General features: G+C 33.6%; 1 protein-coding gene across 1 annotated transcript in view; it reads left to right on the forward strand.

The window, feature by feature from the left end:
- Positions 1-18430, forward strand: part of LOC132696324 (laminin subunit alpha-1) — a 218221-nt gene that overhangs the window by 161069 nt on the left and 38722 nt on the right. Inside the window, exons 16-17 of the mRNA XM_060661083.1 lie at positions 16285-16391; positions 18049-18229. Coding sequence (XP_060517066.1) covers positions 16285-16391; positions 18049-18229 — 288 coding nt within the window. The remainder of the gene's footprint in view (positions 1-16284; positions 16392-18048; positions 18230-18430) is intronic.

Raw genomic sequence — 18430 nt, forward strand, 5'->3', positions numbered from 1 at the left:
CAGCTGGCTCGGCAACTCAGGCCAATCCACTAATGAATTGCAAAGTTTATATAAAAACTGAAATTAAAGGTACCTCCTACGATTCAACAGTGAAGGAACCTTAAGTATTAGTAATAAATCACTATGAAAGTATTTTGATGGCACTTCCACAGGCTTTATCGACACGGCGTTACATCCAGGTCTTTAAAACTGTCACATTTTCTTAATAATACGTGATCCAGATGGTAATTAAAAGTTATAGTATCAGTTTTGTTTGAAATGTTATTACAAAACATTTATCTGTAATCAGGGGTAGGTTATTAGAAGCGCACCAAGAACAAATAATCACCAAATCATTCTGCAGAGACACACAGTCGACCACACTATCAATTATTCTAAAGAATTTCATATCATCAGCAAAGAACAAAATTTGTCACTAATCAATATTAGCTACTCTATCATTAATGAAAAGGAAGATTATCAATGGCGCTAAATTGCTACCCTGGGGAACACCGCTACTAGCCAGGAACCTAAACTATTAGCGGAGCTCCACATACTCTATTCTGTTATGCAAATATGACTTCATGCGTGCCACAAGAACATTACAAAATCCAAGCATCCTCAGTTTAGAGAGCAGTGCAGTGTGGTCCACCCGTTCAAAGGCTTTTGAAAAGTCCGTGTATAACAATCCATCCGTCTCTCGTCGTCCAAAGCCTTAGCAGTGAATTCCGTGAAGCAAGCCAAGAAGCTATGTTGTTTGTGGGTTACCAAGTGTTTCATTTGGTTGAAAACGCGATATCTCGAAAGCCCTCGCAAAAGGCGATATTATTGATACAGACCTGTAGTTGGATATATCAGATGCTTTTCCTTTCTTTAGGACGGGAGTAACTCTGGCCTCCGTCCAGACATCTGGGAAGATGTTTGTTGCTAGGACTAAGTTGAAAATAAGAGACATGGGTTTAACCAAAGCATGTGCAAAATCTCGCACGACGAAACAAGAAACTTTATTAGGACTACAAGGTATTTTGTTCTTAACTCGTGCTAATGCTCTTAATATAGTGTCATCAGTTAAGTGATCAATAGTAATAAATACATTACAAAATCAATTGAACTGAGGGATCTGTTGTTGAGGAGTATTGTATACCCCCCTCTCCAAAAAAAAATCAGAAGCATTAACAATCTCTTCAGGTCTTCAGGCCTTAAAGATGTAGTTTCTATATGTGACATCAATCATTCTTTTAATGTCCGGAAAACTGTCTCTGTCGTGTTTTTTGAATTACTTGTGCTTTCTCTTAATTGCTTTAATTATTTCGGATGTGAACCACACCGGAAATGATCTTTTATGGATAATAGATAATGGGAGGCAGTCGTTAAAAATAGTATACAATGTCACAAACCTCATTAACATTGTTATTACTTAGTAAATTTGACCAATCTGTATGAAGTATGTTCTAAAGTTTGTGGTAGCATTGTTGTAAATTGGTTTGAAGGCCTGTATTTTGACATTGAGAGTTATACTAATATTCAACGCAAGATGGTATGTAAATAACAAAGACATAAATTCTTGTATGATCCAGACTAAATGTACAGATCTACTATACTAATAATATTCTTAATCCCCCTAATCCCCTCCAAGAGTCTGTACTCGGCCCTGTATTTTTTATAGTGTATGTTGCTGATCTATGCCTTTTTTCGGGGTCTGTCAAATGTGCTTTATCTGCGGACGATGCCAGTTTTACCTTATATGACCCGAATTGGAATGACCTGCACAACATTATTGGGAAACTGAAGAGCAATGCGAAACAATTGATTTAAAAATAATTACATCAAATTGAATACCGACAAAACTCAACAAATATTCTTTTCGCTAGATAAATACAACAACGGCGATCGGCAATCGGCAAAATTACTTGGCATTACACTTGATAGTAGACTTGACTGGAAAGATCATATTTTATCTGCTTTTTACAAAACTTCTGGATTCCTCCTGCGTCGGTTTTTGCTTAGTCGAAATTGCTGACGTTTCACCAATCGTCTTGTTGGCTTCTTCAGAGCTTGTCCGAAACTGGCTCGTATTTTACTCTGTACTTGCATATATATTGCTTGAGGGGGGGGGGTATAAACACCTTCTCGGATGACTGATTCCCACATTGCGGACAGGTAGAGACCTGAGTCGCGATTAAGATTGTTAAGTTGTTTGTAGATTTTTATAGACTCTCAGATTTTTCGTTGGTAGAAGAACTGATTATATGCAAGAACTGCCCGGTTTCATGAGTGTGTTCCGCAACAGCTGATGAGTTTATTTGTCTTAGTCGTAAGGCTCTTTCGTGTTCTTGTTGAAAGCTAATAATAACCTGCCATTCTTAGATATTCTTATCAATAGAAAATCAGACCTAACATTGGGTCATTGTGTTTACAGAAATCTACGCACACAGACCGATACCTTAATGCATGGTCACATCACCATCCGGCCCAATCATCGGTTATCAACTCTCTTGTTTACAGAGCCGTAAAACTATCTCAGCCCGAATCACTGAAAACAGAATTAAAACACCTTACCTCTGCTCTTCTCTCTAATAATTTCCACATTAAAGATATTAAACGTTCCATCAGAAAATACACTTCATCACAACCTTCCAATAGCAATGAGCCCGAAAGCAATCCTACACTTGCCACTGTGGTCCTTCCTTACATTCAAAACATCACTGACCATATATCAAAACTTCTAAAGAAGTATAACGTCAAAATCAGATTTACCACTTGTCCAAAAATCTCTCAACATATGCGGTCCGTCAAAGACAAATTTCCATTTGAGACGCAAGGAGTTTACAGCATTCCATGCATATAATAATAATAATATAAATTGGGGACAATTTGGGAATCAGTCATCCGAGACAGTGTTTATACCCCTCATTAGCGCCCCTCCCTCAAGCAATATATAAGCAGGTACAGAGTAAGATACGAGCCAGTTTCAGTCAAGCTCTGAAGAAGCCAACAGGATGATTGGCGAAATGTCAGCAAAAACCGACGCAGGAGGAATCCAGAAGTTTTGTAAAAAGCATTACAGTACCCTGTGGAAGTTTTTTTGAAAAATCATATTTTATCTCCTAAGGGAAAACTATCTTCCAGCTTATTCGTCCTTAGGAAAATTAGGAAAAACCTAGACCAAAATGACAATGTATTATGCTTTATTTCATTCCGACATATCATATGGCACATTATTATGGGGAACCTCTGTCAATGTTGTTCAAATATTCAGGATATGGAAAAGGCTATAAGAATTCTTGCTGGGACTAAGCACTCCATATTTTAAAAAATATAAGATAATGTCACTGCCGTGTGTCTATATTCTCCATAATCTTTTAGAAATTCACAAACATACTAATATGTTTGAAGGTGTGATATAGTTATCCAACACGTGCACAAATTTTTATAAGAGTTCCAAAGCACAGACTTACATCAGACAAAAATTCTTTAAACATTAACTTGTACAATGTGCTGTCAGATATGCATATGGTTTTTGAGGTGTTCAAAACAAATATTAAAGTGTTGCTTATTGAAAATTGTTTCTATAGCGTGGACGAGTAATCCATCAAAATAAAAAACTAAATTAAAAGCCTTGGCTTACTGAAATGTGTGAAGATCATAGCATACTATCTTGCACTTTCTGTACGATTTTTGTACTCCGTGTTAGTGTTGTTGACCTTTACATTTGTTATTGTTCACTACTGTGTTATTTAAAAAAATATATATTATTTTACCTTATATTGACAGGCTGCAGTTGTATTATTATTGTACAATATGTGGTTAATAAAAAAAATCTTCTTCTTCTTCTTCTAATCATATTTAAATCTACATCAATTGCTCTAAAACCAGTCTTAACTGTTAAAATGACGCCCCTTCCACGCGAGAGACCAACACTTCGAAGGTTTCTGTCACATCTGAAAACTTTGTATTTGTTGTCAAAGTCCCTAGTACCCTAAATTTGGATGAGCATCAGATAGTGTATACGATCAGTAAACTTACTGACGAGTATTCTAGAAACACCTAGAATGCAGGCATTGTATAACAAACAAAGCTGCTGGTTCAAATGAATACAATCTTAAACGTCTCGGCTTCACTATCTTCAAAGACAAAACAACAGGAAAAGTCATAACTGATTAGGGCAAACTAGGTCATATATGAGAAACCTTAACGGAATACTCTGGAACACATTACGAAAAAGATTAAAAAGAGAATTTTCACCCACTAGTAAGAAATGTCATAACCTACCGGACCAAGAACTGAACAATAATTAAGAGAGGCCAAAGCATAATCTCTGCTAGAGAAATTGAATACTGGAGAAGATCCAATAGGCAGCAATGGATGACCAAAGCCAGGTAAACCAAAAGAAGAATCAGCATCCTCAACATTATTAAAATTTTTCTAAAAGTGTAGTTATTTCACTGATAGAAAAATTATTGTTTGTAATTCTTAAACTTGCACAAAATAATTTTGCACACAATGATTAGGGATCTAGTATCTCTAAAATTAAACAGAAAGAGGCCAGCGGCAGAGAAGCGAATTTTAAAGGAAATTGTTGCTCTTTTAATGCTATTTATCCTTATTAGTAGATGTAGGAATCTTAATCGTTCTTAAAACTTTATGCTCTAATAAAGTCATAAAAGCAACTCTAAAAAATAAAACTTAAAATTAAAGGTTACTCCGTCTAATCAAAAACATGTTATTTGTATAATAATTATTTTCTGTCAAAATAAATTTACATTAATATTACCATAATATATAAGTAATAAGCGTCATAATAATAATAACACAAACTTCGCAATGGCTACTGTCCAATCACTTGGATACATCGTAAGTCTTCGTCCAAAAACAACCTAAAATAGAAATAAACTTACTTACTTTAAAAACTAATTTTAAATTAAGGATTTACAAAAAAAAACACGTTCACTCTCAAATTTAAACCAAAAATATGTAATAATACATCTTTTTACATTTTTGTTCATTTTCTTTTAAATCGAATCCAATACATTTCTGTCAATCCCGAAGCTTCGAGACGAGTTCCCCTTTCTAAGCTTCAAAACACGAATATAAGAAGATAACGGCATCGAACGCGCGTAAATTAATTTCGGTGCGTTGATTAGTGGTTTGAATAATTTAAGCTTTAATCTGAAAAGAGAAAGACCCGACGGACGTGTCAAAAAGTCGTACGCGCGCGTATATATAGCGCATAATCTATTATTCGAATAATCTGTGCCATTAATCATATTTAGAATAATTTCTTGATCAATTCGTCAATTAGCTAATGAGAATGTCAATTAATTTATACCGCATATACGGGGAAAGGACGAAAAAAAAGCGTTTTTAGTATCACTGCTATTAAAGTACTAATACTAATACTAAAATAACGACTCTTCACTATATGGGATTTTGTTTTTCTTTAATAATTCAGCATCCTTGTGGTCGACTATGCTGCGAGTTGTAACTCTAAGTTCACATTGAAACTTGAGCACAGCATAAAATTATCCAATTCCTTGTAAAGTTGCTGACAAACTAAATAAATTGAGTATAATTTTAAACATAGATTCCATTAACAAATGAAGTTGAAAGGAGTTTGTTAGATATTATCTGATATTGCTCATTCACACACACTTCCAGAACCGAATTCAGCCATGAATTCTTAAATGAACAACTACTATCAACACACAAATTAGTTTTATGCCCATCCGAATAGTAAACTTAGTAAAGACTAATAGTAATTTGTAAATAGTGAAAAGACATGAGACACCATTATAGTACACTCCTCAACCTCATATTGTAGAGGTTTACTTCTATAAACTATGTCGAAGGAAAGAGTTTGTGACCGCCTTTCTTCGTGGAATGTTTTGGTTAAGATCGCGACCAGATCCGTTATAATATCACGCAAAGTAATTAAGTATTACGAGATCGAGAATCGAAGAACTTACTGGGCACAGTTTGGCCGTAAACTCTCGTAGCAATTACCGAAGCGGACAACAGGAACACTGCCCTGCGCGTTATAAATTATTTTGTCCGCATCATGAACTGATTTATTCCGAATGCATTTAGTGAATATTAAGTACCGGGTGCCAAAAAAATGCCCTCTCTAGTCTCCTGTTCGTGTTCATTAGCGAACCATAAATCTTAATGGGCTATTAAAGTGCGGTTAGAGGCGTACGGATAATTAGATTTAGTTTGGCCGGATCAAATAAGCGAATTGAGTTAGGCATTTGTAAGTTTTATGTGCTGGGTATAAATTAATAGTTACGACGTAGCTAGCACCTCCTTCCTCCAGTAATGGCAGGTTTATCAAAGATAAAAACATTCTTGCAAGAAAGAAAGCGAAAAATTGACGATATCCACAGGGTGTCCGGTACGTTAACGGCGCAGTTTTTGGGTAAAAACATATAGCTTTCTATTAGATAGTATAATATAAAGGCTGTTAGGATTCTCAAAATGATGAACCTCAGAAGAAGAGCCCTTTTTCTTTCCAAACTGCGATCTTCACACACTTAACTTATTGTTGTATCGAAAATTTAATAGAACGAAGCGTATATTAATGAAATACTGCTCAAAAAAGTCACTTCCAAACGAGAAACCGTCGAACTGATGAACGATGAAGTTGCCATATTGATTGTTGAATGTTGCAGGGCCTTATTAGCTCGTCAGCTACGGACTGAACATGCGTCAACATTTGTTTTCACGGTTGCTTCAAAAGTATTGTCACCATAGTAGCTAGATGGGTAAAAATAATTCGATTCAGCTATATTTCGTTTGGTTAATGTTAAAGTTGAAAATCAAAACTTATAGACATTTCTCTATATTTCGGAACAAAATAGAGCTGCATTCTTTCTAATGAAGACACCAATATAGTACAAAAAGAAACATTATGTAATACTACCAAAGAGAAAAACTATGACGCATATTGTACAATCCACTGAGTTTAGTTACACAGTATGATATCGTTCTAAAATAATTGAAAATAATTTCCAACGTCCCGTAGGTTATATATCATCCTTCTAACGCTGTGCAAATGACACAAATTTGTAACGAAAATAAACTGTAATTGCAATACGTTAACATAATGCAGAACTTAGCGCGTTTATGAACATTATTATCAATTGACGGTGCAAAGGGACTAAGGCGCGTAGGTATTTGTAAGTGGCCTCAGTGCCGCTTTGTGGGGCAGAGATTCGCATTGTTGCACTCACTAACTAAATTACATACCGTCGAGTACGCTCTAAAATTACAAAAATGTTTGTACCGCGCTGCTTACTCTACACACAGCTGTCGAATCAGCGGCGTAACAAAATAAGAAGTTTATTTTTCTTTCGAGTATATAGACGAGGTGACTTGTAGCACCTATAACAATAACACGCTACATATATTCTTGAAATCTACGAGCACTGTATGTATGTTTGAAAAATAATATAAATAATGAATCTAATAATCTGCAGATCCTTCAAAACTATTTTTATCTTACGGTAGAAATGAATAATGGAGGATTTTTAAAAAAATTACGTTTGTTTTCACTGAATCTCAATGCTCTAGCGATTATAACTTTGCTTTCAGCTTTTTGAAATATGCTGTGGATTGGTATTAGTAATATTAGGGTCAGTTAAAAATTAAAATTCAGCTCAAATATCTTTATGTGGCATATCAATTCAGATAAAACAACTAAATGAATACAATACTGAGAAGAAGAAATGACAAAAAGGATTACGCCCAGATTATGCACAAGCTGAAGCATGTATTGCAGAATCCTGCAATGTAGCAAAAAACAGTAAAAATAGTATAAATCATGGAACAGCTATATAAAAACAATATAAAAAGGAAAGGTAACCAACAATATTAAATGTTTTATTCAGAATTAAAATCAATATTGGTATGAAACATATTCTTTCTATTTGAAAAATAAATTAAATATATATATACATAACCAGAATCAAAGTCAATATTCGGAGCGGAAATTGTATATTAGAAAAACAATTGAAGTGTGCCCTAGGTCTTTTGTTTTTTACTGAATTATTTTTACGACATTTAAACTTTTCACAGTTTGAAGGCAATGTATAATACATGAGCTTACCATAATCAATATTCGGATAAGAAATTCGATATTTGTTAAACAATGGAACCATGCACTAAGTCTCTTTCTTTTACTAATTTTTTATGATATTTAGGAATTTCGCAGATTGAAGACAATGTATGTAATATATGAACTAACCAAAATCAAAAACGTTATTCATATAAAAAATTTGCAAAGCAATTGAACTATGTTCTAAGCCTTTTGCTTTATTTATTTATTTTCGTAGATAGCATTTAAGAATTCCACAAATCTAATCCCTTACATTGCAGTATTGCTTAAAAAATAATATGTCACAGGACATTCTGTTAAAACAGAAAAAAACGCCTCCAATTTTTGACTTTTGTTTTTCAGAAAAACAAACAAGGGTATATTTTGTTGCGACCTAAGTGCGTTGGGCGGGGTTTCCTACCTTCCAAGTAACTGCAGAGCGTAATTACAGACGTCGCCTGTCGGGAAGACAACTTGAATATTCGACCTCGATCACGAGGAGGCTTCAAAAGCGAAGCGTCGCTCTCTGGCTAGTTAGTTAGAACAGTGATGTCGCTGAGCCCGCAAATATAAATAATCAACTGATATAAATAGAGGTTATATAAATAATTAGTGACTTTGCTATTTTAGACGAAATAAATTTTAAATTCCGAACGATTTTTGTCGAGCTAACAACGCATATGCATTTATTAGAATTGATGAGGGTTTTAAACTGTTCTAAAATCACAAAAAAAGTTCGATACACAACGAATAAATCTTAAATGGAAATTCTAATATTAGACCCTGCCTACGTCTATGATTTCGCTGATCATGCATGCACGCGCAATTTTAAAAACATCAGAATCGCTGCACACACGCGAATCTGGCTAGGTCTGTCCTTTTGAAATAGTTCTAGGAAGTCTGCAATTGTGTTCTTTTTTGTTAAATCGTACACAAACGCTGGTTAATAAAGCACGGCGCTCTATTTTCATCGGTTAAGGAACTTGTTTGGGCAATCTGTCGATCTCGATCGAACTGAAACGCCAGTCTACGATCGAGATTAGGATGAACCGATAATTTTTTCGTAGCTGCTAAGCGGATTAAACCATAAAAATTGAATATAAACGAAACGACACAATTTGCTAGTGTCTTGGGAACGACTTTTTTTTTTCGCGTGACTAATTCCATTAAGATCGACGAGGACAGATAAAGTTATGCATCTCACCGTTGACGCAGAGGGGATTTTCGTAAATATCGTGCTCGAAATCCAAATTACGATATGAATGATTTGTCGCGACGGCACAGCCCGGTTTGAAAGGGTTTGTTTAGGAATTCGAAATTTACGTTTTGGTTTTTTTTGGTTACTCTCTGCTAGATTATTTCTTACTCAATCGACGCAACGGTATCTTGTCGTTACGAAGGACTTTTCACGTCTACCGACCAATCCCCCGAACCCTTCAAAATTTTCCCAAAAGGAAAAAATGTTTTGCAATGGTACCCTCGTTATAGGCAGGTTGTTCTAATTCTGCAGTTATAAATGTTTATACAAGGATCATGAAGGAAATTGCTAATAACAATTCACAGGTTTTGACAACTTTTGCACAGTCAATCTACTAATGTTGCATGAAAAACAAACACAAGGTGCTTATCTCATATTGCAAAAGTTTGTTTTTATTTATTTGTAAATTTAAAACTAACCAAAACAGAAAATCTCTTGAACCTGAGAAGAAGAAGAAGAAAAAGACCTTATTCTATTTCCTTTGTTCTTGTCTAATGACGCCTAATTTCCTTAGTTTTCCCATATAAAAAATGTTTCTCTATTCTGTTTACTGGTGTTTGTATTATAAGATATAATGATTTTATATTATCAAAACATGTAGATTTAAGATTTTTAGAAAACTCTCGATTTATTCGACTCCACCATCATGGTTGTTATTTACCCAACAAACTTAAAACTTAAAGAGTACGTACACAGTTTCCAAGTAGGTAACTTGGTAAAGTTTCAATGTCATTGTCAAAATTTTAAAAGAAATATTTATTTGAATAAAAATTTTTGTAGACTTGCACTCCCAACGATTTTCCAAACAAACGCGAACGACATGCGTTTATAAGAGACGATTCTTCGCCAAAGTACAACATATCATTCAAATACTCACGCAGCTATTGTAGTTATCGAATCGGAACTTAACAATAAACCTTTCACAATAATTTTCTATCTGCCCACACTCAAAATTGTTGTTAGCCGATCGGTTCATCAATGGCCGCGTTTGTTTATATTGCCCGTATATGAAAACGATAGGAAAATATTTGTGGATGGTTGAAAAATAACGGTAAAGGTGTTTCGCCAACACCATCGAGTGGTTGTCAATCATCACACGCGGTAATATACTATTATTCAAAATCGTCTGGAGGACACCTACGATATGTAATCATTTAAATTTTTTTTGTTAATTATTCAAAAATAAATAACATAAAATGATTATTTTTTATTGAGACGTCATTAATTGATATATTAAGAAACAACAAGATACAAATTTACATCAATAAGGTCAGATTTAGCTGTCATTCGTAAAATAACTACTCCTATTATAACTAATCTTTAATCCATTAATTTAAGTTCCTAAAATACATCGTAGAAGTAGAGCCAACAAAAATTTTACCATTATCTTTTCAATACTGGTGTGAAAGAAACTAAACGTTAGAGCCATTACCTATCATTAACATTTTAATCGTAATTGTAATTCTTTCAACTATCCATCCATCTACTTAATTTATCTTTAGCGCGACAATTCCTTAATTATTAGACCCTGTTATCTTAAGTACCGTCCTCCTTCCGGCTGTATTTTAACTACCGTCTTAAACCTTTTGTTAATAAAAAATGGGCTATCATTAAAAAACTGGTATTTACTCAGCTATAAATTTTATTAAGAAACCATATTGCAAGGACACTTTTTTAACTTATAATTTCATCAATGATTGTGTTAGTTTATCCAATGAATGGCAATGCTAATTTTAGCCATTACGCCGTTGTTTATTTAATACCATTGCATAAGAAGTTCAAGGTCACAACAGATAACCCCTCGCATACTGCCGCATATGTTTTAAATCCTGAATTAAGCATTGGGAACTGGTATAAGAATGATTCTATTTATGTAAAACAGTAACTTTCGAACAGTAAAATGCGGCTATTTAAAAGATGCCCCCGATAGATAACTATTGGCGCTATTAGGATCGTTAGATATCGTTTGAAATTTACGTTCTGGAATTTCTTAGTATTGATTTTGAAGCATAAAAAAAACGCGCATGGAGTAATTTTTAATTAACTAACCAAATAGCGATATTGTGTAAAATCAATCATAAAATATAAAACACATATTGCAACTAGTTTTAAAGAATAACGATATAATAAGTGCGGCTAAGTATATCAAAATGCAAATTTAGTATCCCATAGAAAGAGAGATTTTTCTGTTTCAATATCAATAACAATAATAACAGACGTTTAATTAATACATTCTTCTCCTTCTTCCTCCAAGATTTGTGTTTCCCGAGTAGCGTTTCGTTTAATTAAGGATTCACACGACCCACCATCTTGCTAACTTTTTTGTGGTCTTCCTTGTAACTTTTTCCCTTCATCTTTGCTAATCATGTTTTCTTCCATTCTTGTTGATTCCACTCAAAAATGTAATAAAACACTCTGCCAAAAAAAACAAACTTTCTATACTCCTTATGACTAGCAAAATTTATTTGTGGGTCATAAACAACTATGATTACGTACATTTTTTACAAAATATATGTACATTAGGAGCACTCTTAATATCATCAGGTCGCTCGTTAAACAAACGTTAAAATAGCTATCTTAAATTATAAGTATACACTTAAATGCGCTTCCTTAAATATAAATGTAAGCATCTGGGATTAAGTTTTTCCAATTTCCAATACTTAATCAATTCGATCGACTCACGATTACTAGCAATCAATAATGAAAAATAGTATACAAAATGGGGAAAAATATTAGTTTAAGACACTCTACCAAAAAAACAATCTCTTCCCTAACTTTCTACAAAAATACTCCTTGTGACTAAATAAATTTCATTGTGAGTCTAGAACAGTTCCAAGTTTTAGACACATATTAACTAGGTGAATCACTTAAAAATATACACTTGCTTTTTGATGAATTTAATTTCAATCTATTTTGACCAATTGAATATCTTAAGATATTCATTATCAGTGAATAATCACCAGATGCGGATTTGAGATTATCACCTTGCCAATAATTTAATAATTAACAACATTTCTTTAAAAATCTGTAGAACTTGTTAATATATAAAACATACAAAAGTGGCCCAAGAAGGGGTAGATTTAATAGACTTTTTTTCCTATGGGACACTTTACCACAAACTCTCACATTCTCAACATCTTTCACGCAAGTAGTCACAAAATTCAGGTTAATGCACCACCTCGTATACCATATTGTGCCAATATCTATTGCTTCACAGGCACGTTTAAGATCGACCCATATTAATCTTCCCGATTCAAACAAGTGTTCTACAACCGCGAATCACAAGAATGTTCACTTCGAAATGCCAGATTGGACATTAAAAAAAATTAATTGATTTGTTTTAAAGTAATCTTTCAGCTGTTCACAGCCCATAAGTCTCAATGATCATCATATCATATCATATCATATTACATTACATTATATAGCATTTATATTTTCATTAGAGGTAGTTTATCTTTGTTTATTGTTTTTATTAAATTTAGCAATAAGCAATCACACAGGATATTAATTTTATATTAAAAACATGTTACTTGAGTTGGAAATTGTGATCGTTTTAAAACGATAGTTCCCTTCACTCTTGAAATTCTATACTTTTAAATACTTTTGGGATAGTTTTAGTTTTAGTTTAGTGATTTAGTGCAATAATTTTAGTGAATTTGTTATTTTTAGGCTATAGGCTTATAGGCATATTGCAGATTGATAAAATATTACATTCTTCTTAACTCTTTCCACGAGCTTGATTGCCCTAAATCTCAAATACCCTATATGTTTAATAACCTTTTTCATATTACACTGTTATACATTTTTATTCAGTCGATATATGCAAAAATATTTTTTATGATATAAAGAAGAGAAGAAATTCTAAATTCACAATTGGTATTTTTTATAAAAATTATAAAAGGCAAATTTCTCTACACATGACAGCATAGGTGTTTTTTAAAACAATCTCTTTTTTATACACCCTGATATCTGCTTCACAATAAAAATAATAGTTACAATGCTTTTTCAACCTCGTTACTCTTCTTGTTTTTTAACTGTACATTGAATATTAATACTAATAAATTTGAACTGACCGACCATGTCAGTTAGAAAATATAACTGTGGGAAAAAGAAGGCTTTTAAAAAGAAAAAAACGTAGCGAATAAATAACAACCAAAAGTGAATCTGTCATTATTTTATCACTCCCTTTGCCATCAATACAAAATCAAAAAAGCGCATACGTTATTTTCTTAAAATATACACAGAAATCTTGAACCATTCACGTTCAGTTATGAAACACCCTGTACATAAGAAATAATTACTTAGTGCGAGCATTTAATTTAAACCAGAATATATAATCTATAACCGCGACTCTTCTGCAAACGTTTCAATATAAACGCATTTATCTATATTTCTTCAGCGAAGCGATGACCATAAAATACGCAACACCGGCGAAGGCAATTTAATGCGAAACCTTAATATGCATGAGCAGGGCATATGATGTATAACTTAAACAAATAAATTAAGTAATTAAAGGAGACTTTCAGTTGGCCTTTTTGGAAAAACCCGCGCGACCAACCTGTATTTTAATGGAACTATAAAAGTTCAGAAGAATTTTAAATGTCACTCCTCGTGTCAATTAATTTGCGCGGATCGATCGTCAGTTCAATGAATAAATTTGCCCCGTTTATGTCGGTCAGCGGACGCAATATAAAACGGAACGTACCACTCTGCCGTTTGTCAAATTCACTAAAAACGCTATTAGATTTTCGGTAAAAGTGTTTAAAAATTGTGTACTACCAAAAGCGTGACCATGAAACGCAAAATTATTTCTCCCAATCCTTTTGCGTCAATTTTGAACAAAAATTTCCTATAGATGGTTTTTATTTTTTATTAAATATGTAAAAAATATTTGTAAACAATAAAAAAGTGAGAAGAAATAAAAACAAGCGTTTTTTTATTGTTAACTTGTTATGTTAACTGTCCATATTTCAATTTAAGCTATGAAAGCCATATCGCCTTACGCGACATTTAACTGCTGAAACTGAAGTTGTTCTTGTTGAGGAGGGCCGAAGCCAAAGGCAAATTTGCTGAATGTCCAGCAAAGTACCATCTCTGGAGTTATAGATTGGTACACAGAAACAAGACAGTACACTAGAAAGGAAGAACAAGCTCACCACCACATTAAATCTCGTGCTGATAATAATTTTTTACATTTTACATCTAAGGTAGCGGCATTGTCCAGCGAGGATGCTGCAACCTGAACTCTGGGAAGCTCAAACTGATAACATTTCATTCCAAACTGTAAGATATAGTCTCCGAGAAAATAATGGTCCTATGGTATCCACAAATGGTCCGCGATTAACTAGGGGACACCGTGTTGCAGGGTTATAATTTGGCAGTTTGGCAGGGACCATGCAAATTGGAATCTCGAAGAATTGTTAATTGCCCTCTTTACAGATGAGATGTATGCCTGTGTATTCATTTTATTCAGAGGGAGAGTTTTGGTGGTGACTCAACTATGGTCTGTAAACGAGGACAAATTAACCGCTGATCGGGACATGACAGGTTTTTGAAGCTCACGTACTCTCTTTTGGGCCTTATTTAGACAGGTTCATTTTTATGAACAATTATATATTCCTGTTGTGAATTGACCAGCAAGAAGCCATGTTTGACAAATTTTAAAATATACTTTTTTGAATATGGAAAAAACTGCCAAGAACCACATTGAAAGTCTTGTTGAGGGGCTCCTGAAGCATATTGAGACATGGAGACAATACATGAAATTAAACAGTTTACTTTGGCTTAATTTGTATGTTTTTCTTTTTAATTTTAATGGAATTTTTGGAGTATTAAAGGTTCGTTTCAATCAGGTACACGTGCTTTATTTTTTGCATCACTTTTTGTCTACCACATTTCAAAATATTCCCACAAGATCTAAATTACTATATAAAAAGAATTCAGCGGGGCAAAAACTTTTTTTTTTTAAATTGCAAGTGATGCGATAATCTGTGTGGGGTTGTGTAAACATTCCTACACAGATATCAAATAGACATGTCTGGATGTTATATAGCAGATAGAAAGCTTCAGAAAAAAAATCTTCGGCCTGGAAAATGTTCCTTAGCTGCCTGTTCAGTTGGGATTGACCTATTAACTAGGCCCCAACATATAACTTCAATATTTCGATAAATTATGTATTGTGTAATATTGATTATAAAGAAAAACAAATACTGAACATTCAAAAAGTTAAATGGGATCATTAATCAACAATAACACTAATATTTTTTGTGTCTACTATTGAGCATGTGGACATTAATTTTAAAACTGATTTTGTTATAAAGATATAGTGCAATTTTTAAATTAATTTGGCATGCAAACAATGCTGCTTTTTTGTATACAGTGTTTTTGTATTTATCCAACTATTATGGAGACTGTCGCCATAGTTTGAATACGCCATCATCAAGAAGTCACACACAAGCATTATTCAATTTTAAAATAATAAATTTAACGTAAAGCATAAAGAATCCGCAAGTACCATAATAGGGAAAGCATGGAGGAGAGCAACTTGATGCACAGGTTTGTGTGTGGAAATGAATAAAGAGAAAGTACAGACAAGGGAAGCAAAGTATCTAACGTACATTGCGAGAGTGGGAGAAACTGAATAAAAAAGAGAACAGAAAGAGAACGCGAATGAGAGAAAAGAAAAATAATGAAAAAAAAGATTCTTTTTGCTATTATTATTCTTCATGCTACGTAATAGTTTGTTTATGTGAAGCTAGTGAGGTTTGCGAATGAAAAGTCCGAAGGGACAATAAAGTATGTCATTGCAACTGCTTAGGTGCCATTTCGAAACTTCTATACGAGGGTAACCAAAAACTTTATTGATATTTTACCATAATAGATCGACGGGACAATGGTATTTGCGTTTTCGCATTTAGAAAATCACGAACTCATGTCGTAACGTATTTTGTTACAGCGTGCAACTGCGACTTAAATGGTTCGAAATACTCGTCTTGCGATCCAATAACGGGAAACTGCATTTGCAAATCGCATTATGAGGGACGAACGTGCAGCGTGTGCAAGGTAGGTCGCTTCCATTTTCTTCCGAGAATACGCACGCGTTTCGAGAGACTAAGGGAAAGCTCTAAAAGAGATTACGGAAGCCCTCTGGGGCTTGTACGTCTTTCCAGTCCAGTTTTAGAAGATGCAATTTTAACTGCCGCAGTTTTTTTGCGCAAAACTGAGCGGCATATATACCAAACAAAATTAATTATAAGTCAGTTATAGTGGAGGTATGGGCAACAAAATACGGTATTGGGGAAACGGAAGGGCTTAAAATGTAATTAAATGCAATGATATGACCTTTTCACATCATTAAATAGAACAAATGAGAGCCTAGTGCAAACCGCATCTCAATATCTTTATCGTAACCTAAATATTGAATTTTGCTAAAAATTTTCATTTTAAAAATTAAAATGAATGGCTAATTATCCCGAATTTACCAACTAAAATAATCTTACTATTTGGGATACCAAATGATATTTAAAATCAAAGCAAAAATCGTATTACTTTTTCACAATACCTTTGAAGAGCACAAAATTACACTGTAACTGACATTACTTTGACATTTACAAATATTTTCTATTATCAATAATTTTTACATCATCACTAACTAGGTGACTAATCAGTTGTTGGAAACTAATTGATTTTATTAGCGGTTGGCGTATTTAAGTAAAAAAAATAATTTATTTCTAAAACAAATTTTGCTTTATCTCACCAAACGCTACACATCTATCATATCGTTATGTGTTGCTTGCGAAAGTCTCTTGATTGCATACCTTTTTTACTAGTTTGTTAATTGTTGATCATTATTCAATGGCTAGGCAGAAAAATAATGATTATTTCAATACACATTTTACTACCTAAATAATTAGTATAAGTAATTAGTCTTCAACCATTGTTTCGTTTTGGTTAGTCAACAAAACCAATTTTTTTTCGAAATCGTAAGTGATCATAATAAATTAATTGAAAAGGTGTACACATCAACATCATCATGTGTACTTGGTAATTTTGTGCGGTTCGAGGGTATTGTATAAAACTTAATAAAGATAAATACCAAAATGCTAAAGATTTGATACGATAAATAATAAATTACGCTTGTATTTAGTAAATTCAGGAGAATTGGACATTAATAGCAACTTCTAGACTGGAAATGCTTCATAAAATTAAACTTAGTTAAGTTAGTTCTATATTTTAGCTAGGCATAAAAAAATTGAGATGCATTTTTAGGAATTTTTTGGAATTATTGGACTTTTCGACCGTATTTCGTTGCCCATACTGGAAGCACTATCCAAAATTTACTATTCCTTTAAGTTTTTCTTCTTTGACATCTTTTTAACGTAAGGCTGCAAATCTTTTACTATGTTCTGTTCTGTTAGTGTTCCCACAAAAATTCTCGATCGCAGCCCATTTTCAGGAACATTGCAAACGGTCTGATTTATTTCACTTTAAAATTGAAATATGGTTGTTTCAAAAACGGTCTTCCATCTTGTTGTGATAAATGTTATCCTCCATAAACTGTCTTAAACAAGATTAAAATATACTGGATACCTGGCAGCAGCTCATATCAGGTTTTATCAATTTTGCTTCTCATAATAAGCGCATAACCGCGACGCAACGTGACCTGATTTTAAGATTTTGAGAGAAAGAGGCCTTTATAATCTCGTTTCTTTACATGTAGCCGGGATATTGGAAAAACGCGAAGCAGGACTGCGTCAAATGTCACTGCAACGAGTACGGGTCCAAGGATAGTTTTTGCGACCAAGAAACCGGAAAATGCAACTGCCACCCCGGAATTTCCGGGTTTCTCTGTGACGTCTGTTTGCCCAATTATTATGGAAATGTCCAAACTGGTTGTATAGGTAAGCTCTCTGTTAATATAGTTATTATCCTTTTTTTTCACAAACTTTAGATGTTTATGATGAACGAAAATTGGGAAAAATGGGAAATGAAAATTTAATGAAAATTTGATCATAAGCGAGAACAATATAACATATTTTTGGCGATGGCTATGTTGTCGCTTTTTCAATGCCTGTTGTAAGCGTCTTCAAAATCCATACAAA

This window comes from Cylas formicarius, unplaced genomic scaffold (assembly GCF_029955315.1).
Source record: "Cylas formicarius isolate icCylForm1 unplaced genomic scaffold, icCylForm1.1 PGA_scaffold_1__22_contigs__length_36826433, whole genome shotgun sequence".
Taxonomy (NCBI): Eukaryota; Metazoa; Arthropoda; class Insecta; order Coleoptera; family Brentidae; genus Cylas; species Cylas formicarius.